Source organism: Tursiops truncatus, chromosome 14 (genome assembly GCF_011762595.2).
Source record: "Tursiops truncatus isolate mTurTru1 chromosome 14, mTurTru1.mat.Y, whole genome shotgun sequence".
Lineage (NCBI taxonomy): Eukaryota > Metazoa > Chordata > Mammalia > Artiodactyla > Delphinidae > Tursiops > Tursiops truncatus.
The window spans coordinates 52,618,099-52,642,113 of NC_047047.1; the positions used below are offsets into that span (position 1 = coordinate 52,618,099).

The 24,015-nt window shown below is 38.5% G+C and overlaps 1 protein-coding gene across 4 annotated transcripts in view; it reads right to left on the reverse strand.

The window, feature by feature from the left end:
* CAMKMT (calmodulin-lysine N-methyltransferase) overlaps positions 1–24,015 on the reverse strand; it is a 403,748-nt gene that overhangs the window by 23,281 nt on the left and 356,452 nt on the right. For 2 of the 4 annotated variants that reach the window (XM_033838634.2, XM_033838635.2), the window contains one exon: positions 4,742–4,816. The exons of 1 other annotated variant lie outside the window; for it this stretch is intronic. In XM_033838634.2, coding sequence (XP_033694525.1) covers positions 4,742–4,816 — 75 coding nt within the window. Of the gene's footprint in view, positions 1–4,741; positions 4,817–7,366; positions 18,917–24,015 lie in introns of those variants that run through there. One more of the 4 variants, XR_012325713.1, reaches the window with a different exon arrangement.

Consider the following 24,015-nt stretch of genomic DNA (forward strand, 5'->3'; position numbering starts at 1 on the left):
ATATATATATGTATATATAAATAACTGAATCACTTTGCCGTACCCTCGAAACTAACACAACATTGTAAATTAACTATACTTCAGTTAAAAAAGCATAACCTAATATAGTACTATTTCTACTTAATGTTGGCAATGGTGACAAAAATGTTAACCTCACAGCTCACTAGAAAATGCAGCTTAACACAGAGCACACAATCAAAACACAGTTATTTGAAAGCTAATGCTGTCTACTCCATCACTGCAAGTCAAATTTCCCAAAAGTAATTTTTGTAGTTCTCTAATAGGTCTTTATTCCAAGCAAGCTCACCTTTATACCTAGCTCTGGTGCAGAATTTATAACGCTTAGTAGGATACATCCTATCAGCAATTTCAACGTACTTTAGTGGGAGTGATATATAATCTCCTGAAAACTCACCCCTTAAATAAGTCCTAATGGGCTCAGAGAACAGCAGTAGCTTAAGTGGATCTATTAAAAAAGGCTGAGTGGGTCAGTGATTGGGGTGAAGATACCATTTCAACTCTCCCTTCAGTTACTGATCAGAATACATCGACAGTCGGCCACACACACACACACACACACACACACACACACACACACACCCTCTATATAATTCACTTGTGGAATCAACGCTTGCCTTGTTCCACTGATCTGAATCACAGATTATACGACAAAGGAAAGGTGCCAGGCCATTTTCATCGCCTCCCTTAGAATCAGTCAGGATTTTCTGCAGAGCACAGAGCAGCTCCAGCTCCTCTCATAGGGAAATTAATTAGTGCAGAGAACAAGGAGACATTTCTGTCAGCATCCACAGAGAGGAAGACCTCTATGTAATTTTCACGGTGAAATATGCTCAGTTACATTCACTGTTTTAGATTTAACTTTCGGCAGACGGAATGGCCTCTATCAGTCTTTAGCAACTGATTGCCGGGGAGCCGTATTCTGATCTCGCTTGGTGCCATCCCTTAGGTACGAGATCTTCTCTGGGACTGAGTTTCCTCAGGTGTGAGGTAAGAGGGCTGACTACATTTGGGTTAAAGGTCTTTTCAGGTGGAAAGGTCTGTGAGTTGTGATTTAGAACTACCTATGATCACAGCATCTGGAAGAAAACAAAGAAATCCTAGAGCCTATTTTGAGAAAAAAATTTTTTCTTCACAAAACCCCAGCTTTTTGCATCATTTAAAGTAAACATGATAGAAAATAAAAACAATCCACTGTATATAGTTAGTATAAAAATGCTGGGAGAGCAAGTGAAGTGATGTACCTTCCCCATTTCTTCCCAACGTCTCAGGCTGGAGGCATGCAGATGTGGTGCACACCGTCCTGCAGACCTAGCTCCGTGTGTCTGGCTAGGGGTGGCTTCAGACTTGCTTTCCAAGCCTTTAGAGAATCCAAATGTGCAGAAACTATTTTTTTTTAATTTATTTACAGAATCATTTTTATTTTTGCAGAGCTACAGTAAGCTGGAAAGCCATCAAACACTGAATGGAAGTGTTCACTGGATAAAAAGCATCTTACTACCAGACTCTCAGAATATTGTGATTGAACAGGAGTCTGGAAAGGCAGGTTTAAAATTAACAAGCACTCGCTATTCTAAACTCAGCAAGGACCGGGCTGGATTGCATTCCAGCAGAAAGGAACTCTTATATTAAATTCAACATTAAACAAGTCAACCAAGGAATTTAATAGGAGGGTTTTTTTCTATACCTGTGGTTAAATATTCTAATATTTTGATATTTGTCAACAGCATCCATTTGCAGGTATGACTGCACCTTGAGTTTTCCTTCTGTTTATTTCAAAGTTGACATTTTACAAGTTACTTAGGAACTGTTGAACCATGAAACTATATTTCATTGTCCAAAATGCTGAATGGTGAAATAACGACTAGCTTTCAGTGTGCCTCTTTATTCTATAATCTAGTTGAGCTACTAAATTTAGATGTGAACTAAGAGACTGTCTCTTCTGGGAAATGAGTTATTTCCCCCATTGCCTACAGGTTTATGAATGTTTGAATGTAAATATATGAATATCTGAATGATTTAACAACATAAACATATCGCTGCTCGTTGTAATCATGTGCATTTTACTTGAACCACAATGTGGGTTTGGAATAGGTTTGTGAATAGAGCTTGTTTTCATGTAAATGGGATCAAGCAGTACCACTGGTTAGCTATTCAGGGAAGCAGACAATGCCACCCTTGCTGGAAATGCTTCAGTAAGAATTTAATCCATGTACCTAATATTTGAACTCCAACTCTTGCTTCATATTCCTGTGGCCTAATCCAGATCTCATTGACTGACAAGGACTCAAGGATGGTGTGAGACTTAACGTGATCTATTTATGTGTGGCACCTATTTCTGGCACTGACTATTTCAGGTTTCATCTTGGAGGTAGTGTCTAAAGAGAGCTTTCTTTTCCTCCTCTGTGACGTTCTTTAAAAAAAAAACATAGCAGCATGGTCTGCCTGCCTGCCTGCCTGCCCCTAGAAGCAGCATCCGTGCAATAACTCTGACAGAGAAACATCAATCCAACAGGACATAAAGAACACATGGAATCCTGGGCTTCCCTGCTATATGCACAACACGTATATTATGAACATCGTTGTACTTTCTAAGTTTCTGAACAGCTTACCCATCCCTGTGAATATGAAGACAGACCATTACCAAAGCATTTCTTTTGGAAATAGTATCAGCATCGCAGTGAGAGTGGCTTAATGTTTCACATTTACAAATGGGAAATTATAAACAGGCTGACATTCAGGCACTGACAACACCGGAGGAAAAGAAAACTTAACAATTCATGCATAGAAAAGCCATTTATAAAATGAAACTTGGTGTATTTAGTTCATTTGAATACATAAATTCTCAATAGTGACTAGATGTGTATTTATGTATATGGTATGTGTGTGTACGTATAACATTGTATTATTATGTTATGTATTTGTAATGAAAGGCTTAACTGAATATGCATTATGTATATCAGTTGTACAGGATCCTGTTGTTGGCTAGGGAAAAAAGACTATTTTTCAAACATGTTGTGTGGCTATTTTTAACCTAACTGAGAACATTAATCAGAAAAGAGCTTAAATCTGACTTCCTCTGCTTCCCTGGTACAAATAGGATGACATGGTGTGAGTGTCATAACACAAGGTATGACAGAGCCAGGCTGTTTTGACATTTGTGCAAAGGACAAAATTAACTTTAAATCTCTTGGCCAGACCTGACTTCCCCACAGAATCAGAGCCCATCCATGTGCGACCCTCGTCTAAACCTCCAAGATTCTACCCTTCTTCCCTCTTTCCGCTGCTCTCTGATCTGACTTTCATGCTTAATCTGATCTAATCCTGCCTGCATTATCTTCATCTGTGCAATGAAACCTGGAGAATCCTTTCTCATATTTGGTGAGGGACAGCATTTACTAAATTACTTGCTCAAATCATATGGTGAGGTTTTAGCTCCTTATTTTTGATTAGATGAGGGGCTGTAATATTGAGACACAATATCAATGATTAGTCAAAAATCTGCTTCTCTCTTTTTCTGGAAAAAGGTTTTCTGAAACTGGGTGCAGAGAGACTAAAATGGCCATGAAAAACTAGAAAATCTCAACTAAGAATAGAAGAAAATATTTATGTTTCCTTGACAAGTATTTTTCAGAAGAAAACAGAAAGCAAGTCTAATTTCATTGACTTAGGTGAAAGTTAGCCACTGAAAATCTTATTAAATAATAATTTAAAATAAAGACTTCCTGAAAACTTCATTGCATTCATTCAACTCTTACATAAGGAAAGTGTTCTCTGGGTTATGGATCTTGTGTTTGGGTTTATCAGTATAATAGAACTTCTTTAGAATCTGAACTTGTGTTTTCAAATCCATAGTGTCATTTTAAAAATCATGATAAAACTACAAATAAGATTTTACCCTTAACAGGAAAAATACTTGTGAATTGTCAATGTTTCTCATATTATTATTCAATACACGAAGAAAATACATAAGATTAGTTGAAATCATTATTAAGGTTTGATACATATTTATCCTGTAACTTAGGATCAGACTTTCATTAACAATAAGTAGACTGGGCTAAAACAGAAGACTAAATATCTAATGTAAATTATTTTTAAAAGGCAGGCATCTCACAGAGATTTTACTATTATTATTTGCATAACAATAAAATGTAATTTTATAATTCTTGTTTTATGTATAATTAAATATCATAATTGAAGACATTGAAAATACTAGATAGCAAACATACATTTTAAGAAAAGCTATTTCCCTAAAGATATTTCACAGATATGTTTATACGCTGGAGTGTATATGTGTGCAAACACACATACATATATATATTCCCTTATATCAATAGTCAGATCTCTCCTAAGAAGTAAGCTAATTGAGCTGTTTGTGTTGATAAACTCCTTTTTCTCCAGACTATTCCTCTCCGAGCCATAATTATTTGCAATTTGCCTAAGTCGTCCATTTACTGATACGTCAAGCATGAAACAGAGGCAATTCCAGAAAATGGAAATGCTTCTCAAAATCAATCTTTGGGAAATAATGTGGTAGAAGTTACTGTGTGATAGAAGACTACCTTATAACTGTCACATGGAGATGAATGTTAATTTGTTGAGGTTAAGGCAGCTTTGTGCCTCATTTGTTGACTTTGCTTTGCCGTCAGCAAAGCAGCACAGCCCAATTACTCCAGCAAAGCTATTTTTTCTAACAGGAGTTTTATGATTTTTATGTACTTACCAGTCAGCACACATAACAATGTCAAAATGTCCTTCCAGTTGAGAGACATCTGTCTCATTATCCCATCGTAAAACGCTTGAGAAGAAAAAGATTTTAAAAATTATACTTAGGGTTTTTTTTTTAACTTTTGATTTTGAGCTATTAACATTATTTTTTGTGGCACTTGAAATTATTTAAAAGGTATATACAAATTATTTCAAAAGGCATAATAAAAAAAACTAGGCATGTAACTGTCTGTTCCATATTTTATTTAGTCTTCAGATCTAGAAGAGGAAGAATTCTCTATTCAAATACAATAGTTAAGCTTTTGCTAGTTCTTATAGGTTTGTGTAGACAAACTAGGGAAAAATATCTTATCTTGACCATGGTCATTAGAATGAGCCTAGACTCTTAACATCAATGAAGTAGATACTAAAATCAAAGTATTCCCCATCTACTGGAATACAGCCTTATAAAAACAAATGATGTGAAACTTAGTGCCTGGCATGTCGGTTGCATTTCTTATGAATGTGATGAGTACTTTGGCAAGATGGAAGAAAAGAATACCAACTTTCCTTTGGTTGCTGTGAGTTTTCAGGCACATTTTAAAATTCACCTCTCCTGATACTTAGTCTCCAAAAAGGATCAGGTTTTAAACCTCATATTAATAACAATAATTAATAACATGTATTTGAAAATTCTAGTTATGCTTATGATGCCAACCAGAGATTTTAAGTTACTTTCAATGAATAACTGTGATAATTAGCATTTTACCATATTAAAGTATTTTAATGACTCCTCTCCCCACCACATCAACTGGGATTTGCAGTATTACTTTTCAAAGTAAAATTCTGCTCCTATTATCTATTTTGATTATTATTTAAAACTAAACTGAGTGAGCATAGCCTACTCTGTCCAGCTTTATTTGCTTATCTTGGTGGGTTCTTTATTTCTTCTATATCTTCTCTGGGTGAAAAGTCATATGTTTGAATATAAAAATAAGTCCCAAAGTTCTTTTCATATACATTAATATATATCCATGCTAGTGACTTGCTTAAGGTAGAAAAGATTAAACACATCACCACAAAAATACCTATACAGACTGAACATCAGTTGTTTATTCACTCATTCGACTCATCCTTAGTGAGTACCTACTGTGTGTCAGGCCCTGTGATGTACCACAGGCCATGCTTCACAGAGGCAGCGCCATAATTCTGACGCCACGCCCTATGTGTTATGGAAGCATATAGACTCAGGACTCCAGGGAGGGCTTCCAGAACAAGTGGATGACTTCTCTGTTCACAGGTCCAGTGAAACATGCATGAGCTTTATAAATTAACTGTAGCGTTGTTGTACTTTCCCAGGCCCATTGGAGAGCCAAGAAATGGAGGAAACCAGGAAACCCCTAAGAGATTAATGCTGCTTTTTCTTTGGATTGATTTCTCAAATACTCCAAGCACCTGGGGAGAGTGGGAAACAACCAACACCAACTTTTCTGGAAACGCCAAGGCTTCCAGTGCAGCTGGGACTCAGGCTCAGTGAGAGAGCAGGCCTGTTCAGCCCTCATCAGAGACCTAAGAGTCTTAGAGAGTTTCCACATGAACAAGATGGTTTAAAATATAGATCTATGCTAGACCTTTTCAGATCATAAAAGTAACGTCTCCATTGCACAGATTTGGGGCAGAAAAGTATTAAAAGTATTCATCATTTTATCATTCATGAACCATTATTTAGAAGAGGCTTCTAATACATGTGTAATGACTAAAGCACAAGAACAGAAAGTGCAGGAAATCCTGTGGTGATATTGGATATTGGATTCCTGAGGAGCTTCAGCCTCTCGGTTCAACAAAGACCAACCGGAAAGATGGGTCTAGACAGCAATGGGTTGTGGGTTAGCACAGCAGATGTAACAAGTCATGATTTTAAAAGAAATGGAAATGCTCATCTTAGCCACATGGACCACAACACATTCCCAAAAGGCATTTTCCCCCAGTTTTTATGAGGCTTACGGCTATGCTGTCCCCATAACTGTAAGCAGGTGACAAAGACGGAGGGGTGTATGGACAGAGTCTAGCTTTGGCATGACAGACATACCTAAGTTCAAATATTGGTTCCTTCCCTTACTAGCTATGTGAACTTGGGCAATTATTTCACCTCTCTGAGTCTGTTGTCTCATCTGTAAAATGGAGATAGCAACGGCCACCTTCGTGAACAATCTAAGGGCACCATTCACACTGTACTCTGAGTTCTGTTGTTCACGTGGCAAACAATGAGAATAGTGCCCCCCCAGAGTGGTGGAATCAGGTGGCTTCTATCTCGGAAGGCTAGAGATGACGGTGACTTCAATATTCAAGAAACTAGTCCTTCCAACTCCTCTCCTCTGATGGTCTTGCCCTCCACCCTCCTCAGACAGTCACGTGACAGTCATGCACGCTAGAGCAGTGCTTCAGCTGTGGGGCAGGATCAGATTTTTTGTTGTTGTTTACAGCCAATCTGTTGTAGACCATTACTTTTGTAAAATACAACAACAAATGAATAGACAAATGAGATTTAAAAAGCAAAGACATTCTGAATACAAGTCCACTTATCATAGGCTTGGATGTCACAGTAGTGTTTCTAAACATTTCCTTCAATTTCTGAACTTACCTCATTGCAGCTCAGTAATGTACAGTTCACAAACTGGTACCAGTCCATGGCCTCTTCATGAAGTAGCCCTGCTCTCAGTCCTCGTCTTTACCAATAACTGCAACCCTGACCCACTCTCTGACAGCCCCTCTATCTTTCACAGCTCACCCCTTATAGAAGGGACTCTCATTCCAAGCGTTCTTCCATCCTACTGGCCTACAATCTGCTGATCCTCTCACCACGTCACTGTTCCTCTTCCCTAACATTTGTCTTCCCTCCTTGTCCATTGTAGGTCCCATAGCCAACCATCGGAACTAGTCCCTCGCATGCCCCCTTCGCTCCCTCGTCCCTTTCTCATGTCCTCGTATTTGCTAAATCCAGCTCTCCACCTGCTCCAAGACCACATGTGTGCACCTGAATGTGGCTGGAGAAAGCACACAAGCATCCTGACTGGCTTTGCTTAAAATGCATGACCATGAACCACAAGTGGATTCTTGATGTCCGGCAGTTATTCTTTCATTTCCCTTGTCCATTGACTCTTCTGGTCTCCTAGCTCATTATTTTGTACCACCTTCACTCTTTTCAAAATTCTAACACTTCCTCCCTCAGCCTTACTTTCAAGCCGATGACCTTGCTTCCTACTTTACTGTCAAAACTGCTGTAATCAGATGAGAACTTCCACAAACTCCCACCACCACACTTACACTCCTAACAGCATCTGTACCTACATACTCTGTTTCCTGCCTATTATCATGGACGAATTAGTCATACTCCTATCTAAAGTCAGTACCTCCTCTTATACACAGGAGCCATCCCCTTTTGTCTGTTCTACGGCACAGTTCTAGCAACTCTTCCTTCTCTAGCCTATATTATCAGTTCTTTCCTCTCTACTGGATTATTTCCACCAGTTTTCAAACATTCAAGCAGCTATTTTTCCCTCTTAAAATATCCTCTCTTTGCTCTATCCTCCCTTCTGGTTATTGCTCCATTTCCTTATTCCTCGTCTGCAGCAAAACTCCAAGAAAAAGTTGTTTAAAATCTGTTTTCAAATTCTCTCCTCCCAATCAGGCTTTTGTCCCCACTGTTCCACCAAAAATGCTCTTGTCAAACTTTCCAAAGGTCTCCACGTTGCTAAATTCAGCTCAGTTTTTAGTCTTCATCTTATCTGACCTACCAGCCTGCACTTCTCCCATGAGCTCCAGATTCATATATCCAACTTTTAATATTTCCACTTGGATGTCTAACAGACATGTCAAACTTAATATCTCTAATATTGAATTCCTCATCATCTTTCCCCAAATTCATATCAATAACTGTTTTTCTCATCTTGTTAATTCTATCTTTCCAGGTGCTCAGGCCAAAAACCTTGACTATATCCTTGACTCCTAATTTTTTTTACACCCCACATTGAATATGCCAGGAAATGCAGTTAGTTCTACTTTTGAAATATGTCAAAATCCATCTTTTCTCTATCTCCAGTGCTCCCACCATGGTCTAAAATACCATCATCTCTCATCTGAATTATTGTATAGTCTCCTAATTGCTTATAACCCTACAATTTCTGCTCAAGGGAGCAGCCAGAGTGATCCTTCTAAAATGGACATCAAATCGTGAGCCTTCTCTATTTACTACCTTGTAATGGCTCCTCTCTTCACTCAGAGTAAAAGCCAAAGTCTTTACAATGACTTATAAGACCCTGTGCAATCCAGTTACCATTCTGACTTCATCTCCCATTCCTCTCCCCCTTGCTCTCGCAACACTGATCTTATGATTTCTTGAATACGCCAGTCATACACTTCTGCTTTAGGGCCTTTAAATTGGCCACTTACTCTGTGTGAATGCTCTGTTTCCAGATACCCCTATGGCTTGTTCCCTTACCTCCTTCAAGTGTGCTTGAGTGTCTTACCTTCTCAGAGCTGCCTACCCTGACCATTCTACTTAAAACTGCAATCATTCATTTCCACTCCAGTACTCCTGAACCCCCTTAACCTGCTCGTTATTTTTCTATAGCAATTATTACCATTTAATATGCTATATAAATAAACTATTAATTTTTTAAATTCTCTTTCTCCAGTAGAAGCACACTAGGGACAGAGATTTCTAAAATCTGTTTTGTACCATGATGTATTTCCACTGCCTAGAACAGTCCCTGTCACATAATAGCTGCTCGATAAATATATCATTTGAATGAATTGTGTATGGATATACTTAGCAGAGAGACTGGCACACAGAAGGCACTAAAGAAACAGGTCCCTACATTAAGTTGTTCTCTGAATAGAATGTGTAGATTAGGTAGATATGAAGGCCAAAGATGTTTAATAAGATGATAAAAAAACAACAAAATTTTAAAAAGAAAAGATTTCTTTTTTTTAACATGTTTATTAGAGTATAATTGCTATACAATGGTGTGCTAGTTTCTGCTGTATAACAAAGTGAATCAGCTATACGTATACATATATCCCCATATCCCCTCCCTCTTGTGTCTCCCTCCCACCCTCCCTCTCCCACCCCTCTAGGTGGTCACAAAGCACCGAGCTGATCTCCCTGTGCTATGTGGCTGCTTCCCACTAGCTATCTATTTTACATTTGGTAGTGTATATATGTCCATGCCACTCTCTCACTTCTCCTAGCTTACCCTACCCACTCCCCGTGTCCTCAAGTCCATTCACTATGTATGCGTCTTTATTCCTGTCCTGCCCCTAGGTTCTTCAGAACCTTTTCTTTTCTTTTTTTTTAAGATTCCATATATATGTGTTAGCATACAGTATTTGTTTTTCTCTTTCTGACTTACTTCACTCTGTATGACAGACTCTAGGTCCATCCACCTCACTACAAATAACTCAATTTCGTTTCTTTTTTTTTTCGTTTCTTTTTATGGCCGAGTAATATTCCATTGTATATATGTGCCACATCTTCTTTATCCATTCATCTGTCAATGGACACTTAGGTCTTCCATGTCCTGGCTATTGTAAGTAAAGCTGCAATGAACATTGCAGTATATGCATCTTTTTGAATTATGGTTTTCTCAGGATATATGCTCAGTAGTGGGATTGCTGTGTTGTATGGTAGTTCTATATTGAGTTTTTAAGGAAAAACTCCATACTCTTCTCCATAGTGGCTGTATCAATTTACATTCCCACCAACAGTGCAAGAAGGTTCCCTTTTCTCCACACCCTCTCCAGCATTTATTGTTTGTAGATTTTTTGATGATGGCCATTCTGACTGGTGTGAGGTGATACCTCATTGTAGTTCTGATTTGCATTTCTCTAATAGTTAGTGATGTTGAGCATCCTTTCATGTGTTTGTTGGCAATCTGTATATCTTCTTTGGAGAACTGTCTCTTTAGGTCTTCCACCCATTTTTTGATTGGGTTGTTTGTTTTTTTGATATTGAACTGCATGAGTTGCTTGTATATTTTGGAGATTAATCCTTTCTCAGTTGCTTCGTTTGTAAATACTTTCTCCCATTCTGAGGGTTGTCTTTTCGTTTTGTTTATGGTTTCCTTTTCGGTGCAAAAGCTTTTAAGTTTCATTAGGTCCCATTTGTTTATTTTTGTTTTTAATTCCATTTCTCTAGGAGGTGGGTCAAAAAGGATCTTGCTGTGATTTATGTCATAGAGTGTTCTGCCTATGTTTCCCTCTAAGGGTTTTATAGTGTTTGGCATTACCTTTAGGTCTTTAATACATTTTGAGTTTATTTTTGTGTATGGTGTTAGGGAGTGTTCTAATTTCATTCTTCTACATGTAGCTGTCCAGTTTTCTGAGCACCACTTATTGAAGAGGCTGTCTTTTCTCCACTGTATATTCTTGCCTCCTTTACCAAAGATAAGGTGACCATATGTGTGTGGGTTTATCTCTGGGCTTTCTATTCTGTTCCATTGATCTATATTTCTGTTTTTGTGCCAGTACCATACTGTCTTGATTACTGTAGTTTTGTAGTATAATCTGAAATCACGGAGCCTGATTCCTCCAGCTCCGGTTTTCTTTCTCAAGATTGGTTTGGCTATTCGGGGTCTTTTGTGTTTCTATATAAATTGTGAAATTTTTTGTTCTAGTTCTGTGAAAAATGCCATTGGTAGTTTGATAGGGATTGCACTGAATGTGTAGATTGCTTTGGGTAGTATAGTCATTTTCACAATGTTGATTCTTCCAATCCAAGAACATGGTATATCTCTCCATCTGTTGGTATCATCTTTAATTTCTTTCATCAGTGTCTTAGAGTTTTCTGCATACAGGTCTTTTCTCTCCTTAGATAGGTTTATTCCTAGGTATTTTATTCTTTTTGTTGCAGTGGTAAATGGGAGTGTTTCCTTAATTTCTCTTTCAGATTTTTCATCATTAGTGTATAGGAATGCAAGAAATTTCTGTGCATTAATTTTGTATCCTGCAACTTTACCAAATTCATTGATTAGCTCTAGTAGTTTTCTGGTAGCCTCTTTAGGATTCTCTATGTATAGTATCATGTCATCTGCAAACAGTGACAGTTTTACTTCTTCTTTTCCGATTTGGATTCCTTTTATTTCTTTTTCTTCTCTGATTGCTGTGGCTAAAACTTCCAAAACTATGTTGAATAACAGTGGTGAAAGTGAGCAACCTTGTCTTGCTCCTGATCTTAGTGGAAATGGTTTCAGTTTTTCACCATTGAGAATGATGTTGGCTGTGGGTTTGTCATATATGGCCTTTATTGTGTTGAGGTAAGTTCCCTCTATGCCTACTTTCTGGAGGGTTTTTATCATAAATTGGTGTTGAATTTTGTCAAAAGCTTTTTCTGCATCTATTGAGACGATCATATGGTTTTTCTCCTTCAGTTTGTTAATATGGTTTATCACATTGATTGATTTGTGTATATTGAAGAATCCTTGCATTCCTGGGATAAACCCCACTTGATCATGGTGTATGATCCTTTTAATGTTATGTTGGATTCTGTTTGCTAGTATTTTGTTGAGGACTTTTGCATCTATGTTCATCAGTGATATTGGCCTGTAGTTTTCTTTCTTTGTGACATCCTTGTCTGGTTTTGGTATCAGGGTGATGGTGGCCTCGTAGAATGGATTTGGGCATGTTCCTTCCTCTGCTATATTTTGGAAGAGTTTGAGAAGGATAGGTATTAGTTCTTCTCTAAATGTTTGACAAAATTTGCCTGTGAAGCCATCTGGTCCTGGGCTTTTTTTTGTTGGAAGATTTTTAATCACAGTTTCAATTTCAATGCATGTGATTGGTCTGTTTATATTTTCTATTTCTTCCTGGTTCAGTCTCATAAGGTTGTGCTTTTCTAAGAATTTGTCCATTTTTTCCAGGTTGTCCATTTTATTGGCATATAGTTTCTTGTAGTAATCTCTCATGATCCTTTGTATTTCTATAGTTCCAGTTGTTACTTCTCCTTTTTCATTTTTAATTCTATTGATTTGAGTCTTCTCCCTTTCTTGATGAGTCTGGATAATGGTTTATCAATTTTGTTTATCTTCTCAAAGAACCAGCTTTTAGTTTTATTGATCTTTGCTATGGTTTCCTTCATTTATTTCTGATCTGATTTTTATGCTTTCTTTCCTTCTGCTAACTTTGGAGTTTTTTGTTCTTCTTTCTCTAATTGCTTTAAGTGTAAGGTTAGGTTGTTTATTTGAGATTTTTCTTGTTTCTTGAGGTAGGATCGTATTGCCATAAACTTCTCTCTTAGAACTGCTTTTGCTGCATCCCATGTGTTTTGGGTCATCGTGTTTTCATTGTCATTTGTTTCAGGTATTTTTTTAATATCCTCTTTGACTTCTTCATCAATCTCTTGGTTATTCAATAGTGTATTGTTTAGCCTCCATGTGTTTGTATTTTTCACAGTTTTTTCCTGTAATTGATATCTAGTCTCACAGTATTGTAGTCAGAAAAGATACTTGATACGATTTCAATTTTCTTAAATTTACCAAGGCTTGATTTGTGACCCAAGATATGATCTATCCTGAAGAATGTTCCATGAGCACTTGAGAAGAAAGTGTATTCTGTTGTTTTTGGATTGTCCTATAAATATCAATTAAGTCCATCTTGTTTAATGTATCATTTAAAGCTTGTGTTTCCTTATTTATTTTCATTTTGGATGATCTGTCCATTGGTGAAAGTGGGGTGTTAAAGTCCTCTACTATTATTGTGTTACTGTCGATTTCCCATTTTATGACTGTTTACATTTCCCTTATGTATTGCAGTGCTCCTCTTTTGGGTGCGTAAATACTTACAATTGTTATATTTTCTTCTTGGATTGATCCCTTGATCATTATGTAGTGTCCTTCTTTGCCTCTTTTCCTCTTATTTTAAATGCTATTTTGTCTGATATGAGAATTGCTACTCCAGCTTTCTTTTGATTTCCAGTTGCATGAGATATCTTTTTCCATCCCCTTCCTTTCTGTCTGTATGTGTCCCTAGGTCTGAAGTGGGTCTCTTGTAGACAGCATATATATGGGTCTTGTTTTTGTATCCATTCAGCCAGTCTATGTCTTTTGGTTGGAGCATTTAATCCATTTACATTTAAGGTAATTACTGATATGGTCCTATTACCATTTTCTTAGTTGTTTTGGGTTTATTATTGTAGGTCTTTTCCTTCTCTTGTGTTTCCTGCCTAGAGAAGTCCCTTTAGCATTTGCTGTAAAGCTGGTTTGGTGGTGCTGAATTCTCTTAGCTTTTGCTTGACTGTAAAGGTTTTAATATCTCCTTTGAATCTGAATGGGATCCTTGCTGGGTAGAGTAATCTGGGTTGTAGGTTTTTCCCTTTCATCACTTTACTTATTTATTTTTTATTAATTGATTTTACTTATTTATTTTTGGCTGTGTTGGGTCTTCGTTGCTGTGCGTGTGCTTTATCTAGTTGCAGAGATCGGGGGCTACCGTTCTTTGCAGTGTGTGGCCTTCTCATTGCGGTGGCTCCTCTTGTTGTGGAGCACAGGTTCTAGTTGTGTGGGCTTCAGTAGTTGCTAGTTGTGTGGGCTTCAGTAGTTGTGACATGTGGGCTCTGTAGTTGTGGCTCGCGGGCTCTAGAGTGCAGACTCAGTAGTTGCGGTGCACGGGCTTAGTTGCTCTGAGCATGTGAGATCTTCCCGGGCCACGGCTTTAACCTGTGTCCCCTGCATTGGCAGGCAGATTCTTAACCACTGTGCCACCAGGGAAGCCCCTTTTTCATCACTTTAAATATGTCCTGACACTCCCTTCTGGCTTGCAGAGTTTCTGCTGAAAGATCAGCTGTTAACCTTATGGGGATTCCTTTGTATGTTATTTGTTGCTTTTCCCTTGCTGCTTTTAATATTTTTTCTTTGTATTTAATTTTGGATAGTTTGATTAATATGTGTCTTCGTGTGTTTCTCCTTGGATTCATCCTGAATGGGACTCTCTGCACTTCCTGGAATTGATTGACTATTTCCTTTCCCGCATTTGGGAAGTTTTCAACTATAATCTCTTCAAATATTTTCTCAGTCCCTTTCTTTTTCTCTTCTTCTTCCGGGACCCCTATAATTCGAATGTTGGTGTGTTTAATGTTGTCCCAGAGGTCTCTGAGACTTTCCTCAATTCTTTTCATTCTTTTTTCTTTTTCTGCTCTGCGGTAGTTACTCCCACTATTTTATCTTCCAGTTCACTTATTCTTTCTTCTGCCTCAGTTATTCTGCTATTGATTCCTTCTAGAGAATTTTTAATTTCATTTATTGTGTTGTTCATCATTGTTGGTTTGCTCTTTAGTTCTTCTAGGTCCTTGTTAAACGTTTCTTGTATTTTCTCCATTCTATTTCCAAGATTTTGGACATCTTTACTATCATTACTCTGAATTCTTTTTCAGGTAGACTGCCTATTTCCTCTTCGTTTGTTAGGTCTGGTGGGTTTTTACCTTGCTCCTTCATCTGCTGTGTATTTCTCTGTCTTTCCATTTTGCTTAACTTACTGTGTTTGGGGTCTCCTTTTCACAGCCTGCAGGTTCGTAGTTCCCGTTGTTTTTGGTGTCTGCCCCCAGTGGGTAAGGTTGGTTCAGTGGCTTGTGTAGGCTTCCTGGTGGAGGGGACTGGTGCCTGTGTTCTGGTGGGTGGTGCTGGATCTTGTCTTTCTGGTGGGCAGGACCGCATCTGGTGGTGTGTTTTGGGGTGTCTGTGAACTTATGATTTTAGAAAGCCTCTCTGCTAACGGGTGGGGTTGTGTTCCTGTCTTTCTAGTTGTTTGGCATGGGGTGTCCAGCACTGAAGCTTGCTGGTCGTTGAGTGGAGCTGGGTCTTAGAGTTGAGACAGAGATGTCTGGGAGAGCTTTCGCCGATTGATATTATGTGGTTCCAGGAGGTCTCTGGTGGCCCAATGTCCTGAACTCGGCTCTCCCACCTCCGAGGCTCAGGTTTGACACCCATCCAGAGCACCAAGACCCTGACAGCCACACGGAGGTTCTGAATTCAAAGTCCCCATCACCTTCCTAAACCCTCTCCGAGCAATTCTGGAGCTAAGAGACTGTGCCCCAGCATCACGCAACACGCATGCACACAGGCCGAAAAGATTTCTTAGATATGACACAAGATGCATGATGCATAAAAGGACACATTGGTAAACTGGACTTCATTAAAATTAAAAATTTCTGCACTTTGAACGATGCTAGGAGGAGAATGCAAAGACAAGCCACAGGCTGGGAGAAAATACCATATATCTTTGCAAATCATGTATCTGATAGAGAGCTTATATCCAGAACATATAAAGAACTCTGAGTATGTTAATAATAAGAAAATAAGAGATCCAATTTTTTAAAAAATGGGTAAGTCATTTGAATAGATTCATCACCAAAGAAGATACAAGAGTGGCAAATAAGCACGTGAAAAGGTATCCAACATCATTAGTCATTAGGGAAATTCAAATTAAAACCCCAATGAGATACCTCTATACACCTGTTAGAAAGGCTATAATTTAAAAGACTGAGCACATTGAGAGTTGAGGAGAACGTGGAGAAATGGAGCTCTCCGATACCACGGAGGGGAATATAAAATACAACCACTTTCGAAAGCCGTTTGGCAGCTTCCTTTAAAAGTTAAATATATGCCTCTACATGATCTAGCTGTTCCACTCCTAGGTATCTACCCTAGAGAAGTTAAAGTATATGCCCATGCAAAGCGCATATCCATCTACGCAAATGTTCATAACAGCTTTACTTGTAACGCCCCAAACTGGCAACGACCCAAAGTTCATCAATGGGCGAAAGGATAAAAAAATTGAGGTTTAGCCATACAATGGGAGACTACTCAGGAAAAAAAAGGAAAGAACTATTGATACATGCAATAACATAGGTGATGTTAAAATAATTTTACTGACTGAAGGAACACTGAAAAATAAAAGCACATACTGAATGATTTCATTTATTTAAAACTCTAGAAAATATAAACTAATATAGAGTAAGGGAAAGCAAATCAGTGGTTTCCTAGAAAGGGAGGAAACTTCAAGGGTCAGAAAGGAGGGGCTACCCAGGGTCAAGAGGACACTTTGAGGCAGGGGGTGATAGACATGTTTAGCATTTCAATTATGGTGATGGTTTCTAGGGTGTACACAAATTTCAAAACTTATAAAATTATACATACAGTTTATTGGATACCAATTTCACCATAACTAAAAATTAAAAAGAAAATGCTTTCTGAAAGACAGCAGGGTATATACATACATATAACTAGGTCCCTTGCCCCATATGAGCTTTACAATCTAAGGCATAACAATTCATATATAAAGATGTAAAGGATGGTTTGACCAAACACCCAAATCATGTCAACGTCTTACTTGTAATTATATTGACATTAAAGTAAAATGTATGTGTCTCCATTTTATTTCATCATAATGTCAAAATCTTATTTCTGTTCGAAATGCATTACAAAGCAAAGTACCATTCTACAGATAGAAATATAAAACCAAGAGTCATTGCAGGACTCCTCATGCTTTAAATATCTTAATAGCGACAGGCATGTCAAACCTGGTAAGTTTAACAGGTATAGTACAGTAGAAAGAATAATGGGCTTTGCAGCTAGAAAGCTCTGAGTTCAAATCTCAGCTCCACCATTTACAAGCCAGTGAAGCTGAGAGATGCCCTCAAGTATAAAAAAGAGACAGTAATGGTTGCATTGCACAACGATAATGAACTGAATAAGACAGGGTATACAAAAAGTGTACCATAGTTGCTCAATAAATATTAGTTTCCCTTCCTTACTCTTGCACTAACTTACGTCTTTTCATTCTGGCTTTGAGGCTGGAGTTTCAACCTGAAATGCAAAGCCAAGTCAATTTCTGATAGGACTCCTACCTTGTGATTTAAAATTCACACTGAAAAAAATTTCTCAGCAGATGACCTTGCTGAGAGCCTGGGATTATCTGATATCATCTTTTTCTTCATCTTTTCTCTTCTAAGTAGGGTCACTCGTCCTGTCAAAGAGAACCACCTCCCAACCTATGGGCAGGATAAAACCATTCCTTCCTCTTGACTTTCAAACTTGAGCATGCATCAGAATCCTCGGAAAGTTTGTTAAAACACAGATTGCTGGGTTTTTTTGTTTTTTTTTTTTTGCGGTACGCGTGCCTCTCACTGTTATGGCCTCTCCCATTGTGAAGCACAGGCTCTGGACGCGCAGGCTCAGCGGCCACGGCTCACGGCTCACGGGCCCAGCCGCTCCGCGGCATGTGGGATCTTCCCGGACCGGGGCACGAACCTGTGTCCCCTGCATCGGCAGGCAGACTCTCAACCACTGCGCCACCAGGGAAGCCCAGATTGCTGGGTTTTAATCCCAGAGTTTCTGATTTAGTATGTCTGGAGTGAGACAAACTGAGATGCCTGCGAATCTGCATTTCTAACAAATTTCCAAGTGATGCTGATGCTACTGGTCTGGAGGCCCTACTTTTGAGAAGCACTGCTCTAGGTCCTTGCTCCATCAAATACTGGCCCCCATCATACTTATTTCTTCTTTCTCAGCTGTACTGGCATGCCTGCCAACATGCCCAACTCCTCCTGCAACTCTGCTTCCCTCTAGTCCACATTCTATTTCTCTCTTTCCCTTTGCCATCAAATCTTGCAGGAAGCGCCTACTTTCGTTGCTTCACCTGTCCTGGCAATATGACCTTTCTCACAACAGTCACTAGAACTGCTCTGCAATTTGTTTGACCTCCAGCAACATGCAGCAGCTCACACTGCTGATCACTCAATCCTGGACCTGCTTCCACTAAGAAGAAGTATTAGACCACGCCACCCTGAACCAGCCTTCCTGTCTCCAGTCCTTTCTCAGTATCCCTTCCAGGCCCCTATTACGCTGCTCCTGAAACATAGTAATTTCCCAAAATGCTGTCCTTGGCCATCTTCTCTTCTGACTCTAGTTTCCATAGTTCTGCTCTTATCTCTTGAATTGATCTCCACATCTTCTAGCACAACACTTTCCTGAGATTTGAACCTTTATTCTTCACCGCTTGCTAGCTATTGTCACAAAGCAAATACAGGTTTATGTTCTATACCACCTCGAATGCAGCAAGCCCCAAACTGCTGTCTCTTACTACTCTTCTGTATTCTTTAGTTCCCACACACGGTCACATCTCCAGAATGGGTCCCCTCTTTGTTCACCATTTTCCATTCTTATTCAGGCCTGGACTACCTCTTTCCCTTTCTCTGGAATCACTGAGAAGCCTTTAAAACAAACAAACAAACAAAACCCTTTTTATTGTAAAATAAGACACTGAAGGAGAAAACCAGGTGAAATAAATATATGACTTAACTAAGTATTATTTGGCAAATACCCTTGTTACCACCAGTCAGATCAAGAAACAGAACCTTGCCCGACACCTTAGAAGTCCCTTTACACGATCTGTCCCATTAACCTCCCCCTCTGCCCCAATGCAATGACTTCCTAAATGGTCTGTGGCCTCTAGCCTCTCTCCATTCATCACATTAGATAACTAAATTTGCCTAGACACATCTTTCCTACTTCTATGCCTTTGATTGTGTCCTCCCTGCTTTTTATACCTAGAATGCCCTCTTCAGCTGCTTTTCTTCCCTTGCTTTTCATTTGCTAAACCAAAGCCCAACAGCCACCTCCTTCATAAAGCTTTCTCAGATCCCCCCACCTTGAACTGGCTGCTTGTCTCTTTCTACACATCATGAATCACCCAATGAGAGCAGACTCTTCTTACATCTTGCTGGCGGGGCCAGTGTCTATCTCTCATCTGCCTGCATATCTTGAGCTTCCTAAGGCAGAAACCTCAACTTACTCATCTTTGTAACCCCTAAAGAGCCCATCACAGTGCCTTACATGTATCAGATGCTAAACTACATTTTATTACATTGAAATGAATAACACAAGTTGGACTAGTCATAATCATAGAATCAGGGATATTTGAAATGGAAAATATAATTAGTAAAAAAATTAATCAGTGTCTTCCTTTTGGACTCTGAAATAAGTTTATTTCGGCTAAGTTACAAACAAAAGCATAAAGCCAGAGGATGGGATCAGCTTTAAAGTCAGTTCAGAATCACAGAAATGACCACCTGGAGCAGAAGTTCTCAAACTTTAGTATTAGAATAATTTGTAGAGCTTGTAGCTGAAACAAGAAAAGCAATTTGATCATCTCCATACATGATGAAAAGACATCTGCTAAAGCTCCATATTTATTTATGGTAAAATCTTTTTAAAAACAGGAATCAATAAAAAAAAGTCCTTAACAAGATAGAAAATATCATTTCTATTTCAACTCAAAAGCTAATGCATACTTAATGGTGAAACACCAGAGGATTCCCAACAAAGCCAGACTCAAAGATACATATTTAATATCATTCTGGGATTTTTTTTTATCCAATAAAATTATACAAGAGAAGAAAAAAGATACAAGAATCAGAAAGAAGACAAAATTCCCATCATTTGCAGATGATGTGATTGTTTATTTGGAAAACTCAAGAGAATAAGTTGACAAGGTATTAGAAATAATAACTCATTGAGGTGACTAAACATTTGCTATACAAAACCCTATAGCTTTCTTTTTATACATACATACAAATAATAACCAGTTATAAAATATAATGAAAGATCTCATTTATAAAAGAAACAAAAAAAGGTAGTTTCTAAAAATAAACTTAACAAGAGAAATGAAGAAACATTTTAAATGCTAGTGAAACACCTAAAAAAGCTTAAAAAGAAAACTTCCTGCTCTTGAATAGAAGACTCGGAGACATAAGCTGTCAAGTCTTAGTAAATTAATTCATATATATTTTTTTAGTCACAATGAAAATGTCACCATAATACAAATATCAACATGATTTTAGAATATTCTAGGAAGAAAGAATAATGGCAAGAGACTAGTCTTAACAGATATGATAATATATTACAAACTTTAGTAATTTACACAGTTTGATAAGGCCACATGAATAGACAGTCTACTTCTGAAAATCTGCTCTGTAGATACGCTTACTTGCAAATGTACAGTTTATGTACAGATACATTTCATTGCAGCACTGTTTATAATAGCCAAATACTGAAAATAAGTCATGTCCATTATTAAAGTAAAAAATAAATTATCTTTTAGCAATGGATTCTCATATGGCCATTCTCCAAAAAAAGTTTTAAAGATTTCCCTCTTGTCCATTTTAAAGTGAGGAACTCCTTTGAAAACTAAGACATTTTTATTTGATATGTACGTTCTGTGATATAAATTTCTATGATGGAGGGATTTTTCTGTTAAAACTGGAAGGCATTTTCACAGAGGATGCAGTAGTCTGACATGCACACCTGGTTATCAATATAGAACTTGGCCAATTTTTGGTAGTGAGATTTTGACCTTGATAAAAAGTCAGGATCAACATGTCCAAAGAGTGAACACAAATTGTTCTATAAGAAAAGGCCTTAATTTTTAATTTGCTGCAGTTTAAGAGGGCCCCTAAAAATACCATGCCCCCCAAATTTTAAAATCTGGCTCATATAAACACAAAAAGGAGAACTCTAGCACAATATCTAAAACTAGGTAACATTCACCCTGTGGGAGCTGGTTTCTTCAGTGAAGAAACACTAAGTAGTAGGGATATGAGCCCTTCTACAAATGTGTCAAGCAAATAAAAAACGTTAGTAATAGAAAGTACACTTAGGTATTTCATTTTCCCATATCCAAGATAGCAACAGAAGGAAACAGGACTGTGGTATCTCTAGAATCCTCAGCAGTTCTTGAGATTCCGTTACCATGACTCTAGCAAAACTCACTAACAGGTGTATTTTATCAGAAAATTTCTAGAGAGCCCTCAGCTTTCTTATCTCAGTTACCTTCTTCTAACCTTCCTCTTCAACCTGACAAAGGACAGATAAATGCCTACTCACCATGTCAGTGTCTACAGACACTGTATATGCATGCCTGAGAAGAAGCCTGTCCTGAAATGAAAGTCAGCTATCTGATATATCAACTGATGTCTGAATCTCTAGAGCTTGACTTTCTTCTATTAAAAACTGTTTGGTTCCATAAGCCCTGTGGATTCATATCTTATCCTATCTTTCATTTATCATGTCATTTATCATGTCTTTCAAAATGTGCTCCAAATACAAATCTTAAAACCTTTCCTATAACAGGGATAAAGTGTACTAATTGCTTCAGGGAATATAAAACATACTAAGTAGAGTCCTTGCCTTTATGTTCTTGCCTTTACGTATGTCCTTGCTATTATGTCTCCCTTGCTAGAATGTGGACTCTAAGAAGGCATGGACTTTCTCAGTCTTGTTCATCACCACATCTCTAACAACCCAAAACAGTACTTGGCAGACAGAAGGTGATTGAAATATTTACCAAGAAATGAATGAACCAATGAACATGAAAATAGGCAACACACTTTGAATAATGAGAGAATATGCCATGCTTTCTGGGGGACTACTCTAGGGCCAACAGAAGTTAAAAGAAGGAAAACATTAGGGCAAGCTGCCTCCTGAGAAGGCGGGAGGAAATGGTAATTAAGCCGCCTTAGAAGAAAGGATTTAGATGGATAAGGAAGAGGGAAACAAGACTGGCAAAGACCAGAGATGGGGAGGACCAAATGTGTTGCAGAAGAGTGAAGAGGCTTGGGTGACCCAAGGAGAGGGTGTATGTGGGGAACAGTAGAAGCTACACTGAATGAAGAGAGTGAGGAAAGTGAGGGCAGACTGCAGAAGGCCTGAATAAGTCAGGAATTTTATACCCCTTGGTTGGGATTTACATTCTTAAATCTTTTTTTTTTTTTTTTGCGGTACACGCGCCTCTCACTGTTGTGGCCTCTCCCGTTGTGGAGCACAGGCTCCGGACGCGCAGGCTCAGCGGCCATGGCTCATGGGCCCAGCCGCTCCGCAGCATGTGGGATCTTCCCGGACTGGGGCACGAACCTGTGTCCCTTGCATCGGCAGGCGGACTCTCAACCACTGCGCCACCAGGGAAGCCCTTAAATCATTTTTCACATCCCCAATTTAATGTTTAAAGGAAAATAAGCCTCCAAGAAGACATAAATCTTAAAAAGCAGTAGGGCAATGGAGCCAATAGCCAATCCTGGGGGCCCACATAAAGGTAAAATTTGGGTTATAAAAGAGTCTTAAAAGTTGTTATGAGTTCCACAGTTTATTAAAATTAATGGTTTATCAAAGAATAATAAAAAAGTCACAGGCCTAAATTCACTAGAATTTTCACACAAAGATACTCTTTTCTTAAGTAGAAACTTACTTTTAATATCATAGCAGGGTATATTTAATCGATTTTTAAAAATATTGTAACTGTTAACTACTATTAACCAGAGAATGACGCCATTCACTAATTCTGGAATACCTAGAAATATGCAGACATCAAAAGCTCTGAATGGTTCTTTATTAGACAGTCACAGTTTTGAAGACAGCTTCAGATAAACCTAACAATTGAGAAGCTGTAAATATCCTTGTTCTTCCACCAAACTCTAGCTATATTTAGTAGCATGATTTTCTTTGTTCAAGAGTTTTTGCTATCACTCTGTATTTATGTTCTCGAAGGCAGAATACCTTGGGTATATTAGTTAAGTTGATAGGTGGCTGCATGGATGGACCAACGAATGAACCATCAAATGACTGTATTTAGATCTGTGAGAGGTAACGGCTACATCCTTCATAAATGTGCATCCTAGATCTTTCTTAGCCAGGGCTAAAGCTTCCAGGCGTTTGCAAACACGTCTTTCATATTTAGCAACAATCACACTTATATTAAAATGGAACAGAGGGAATAAGCGGGTTTGGAAGGGAAGAGCATCATTCCAGGCAAGGCGGCTGGTGGTTATGAGAGCAGGAATGGATTTACTGTCAAGCTAATGAAGCCTAATCATTGGGGCCCCCTCCCTCTCACAGGCCCCTTCCCGGGCCCACAAGCAGCCCCAGTGATGGGTTCACGTGGTTGTAAGCTTCTGTAAAATCTGTCAAAGTAAAAGGTATAATCGAACTCATGCTCCTAAAGAGGGCCCTCAAAATAAGTTTCAGGCCACTCACCAACTGGGTCTGCCCTGAAGGAAGAGGCTGGTAGCAGGATGAATGCTGCTTCCTGAGAACACTGGCAGAGCAGGGGGAACAGGAGCTTGGGACGCCAGTCAAATTTCTGGGGCCTTCTCTCTCTCTCTCTTTTTTTTTTTAAAAAAACACCATTTCCGAGGTTCACAGTTCTCATACCACGATTTTCCTTTCTGCCTTTACATCTTTGCAAATGAAG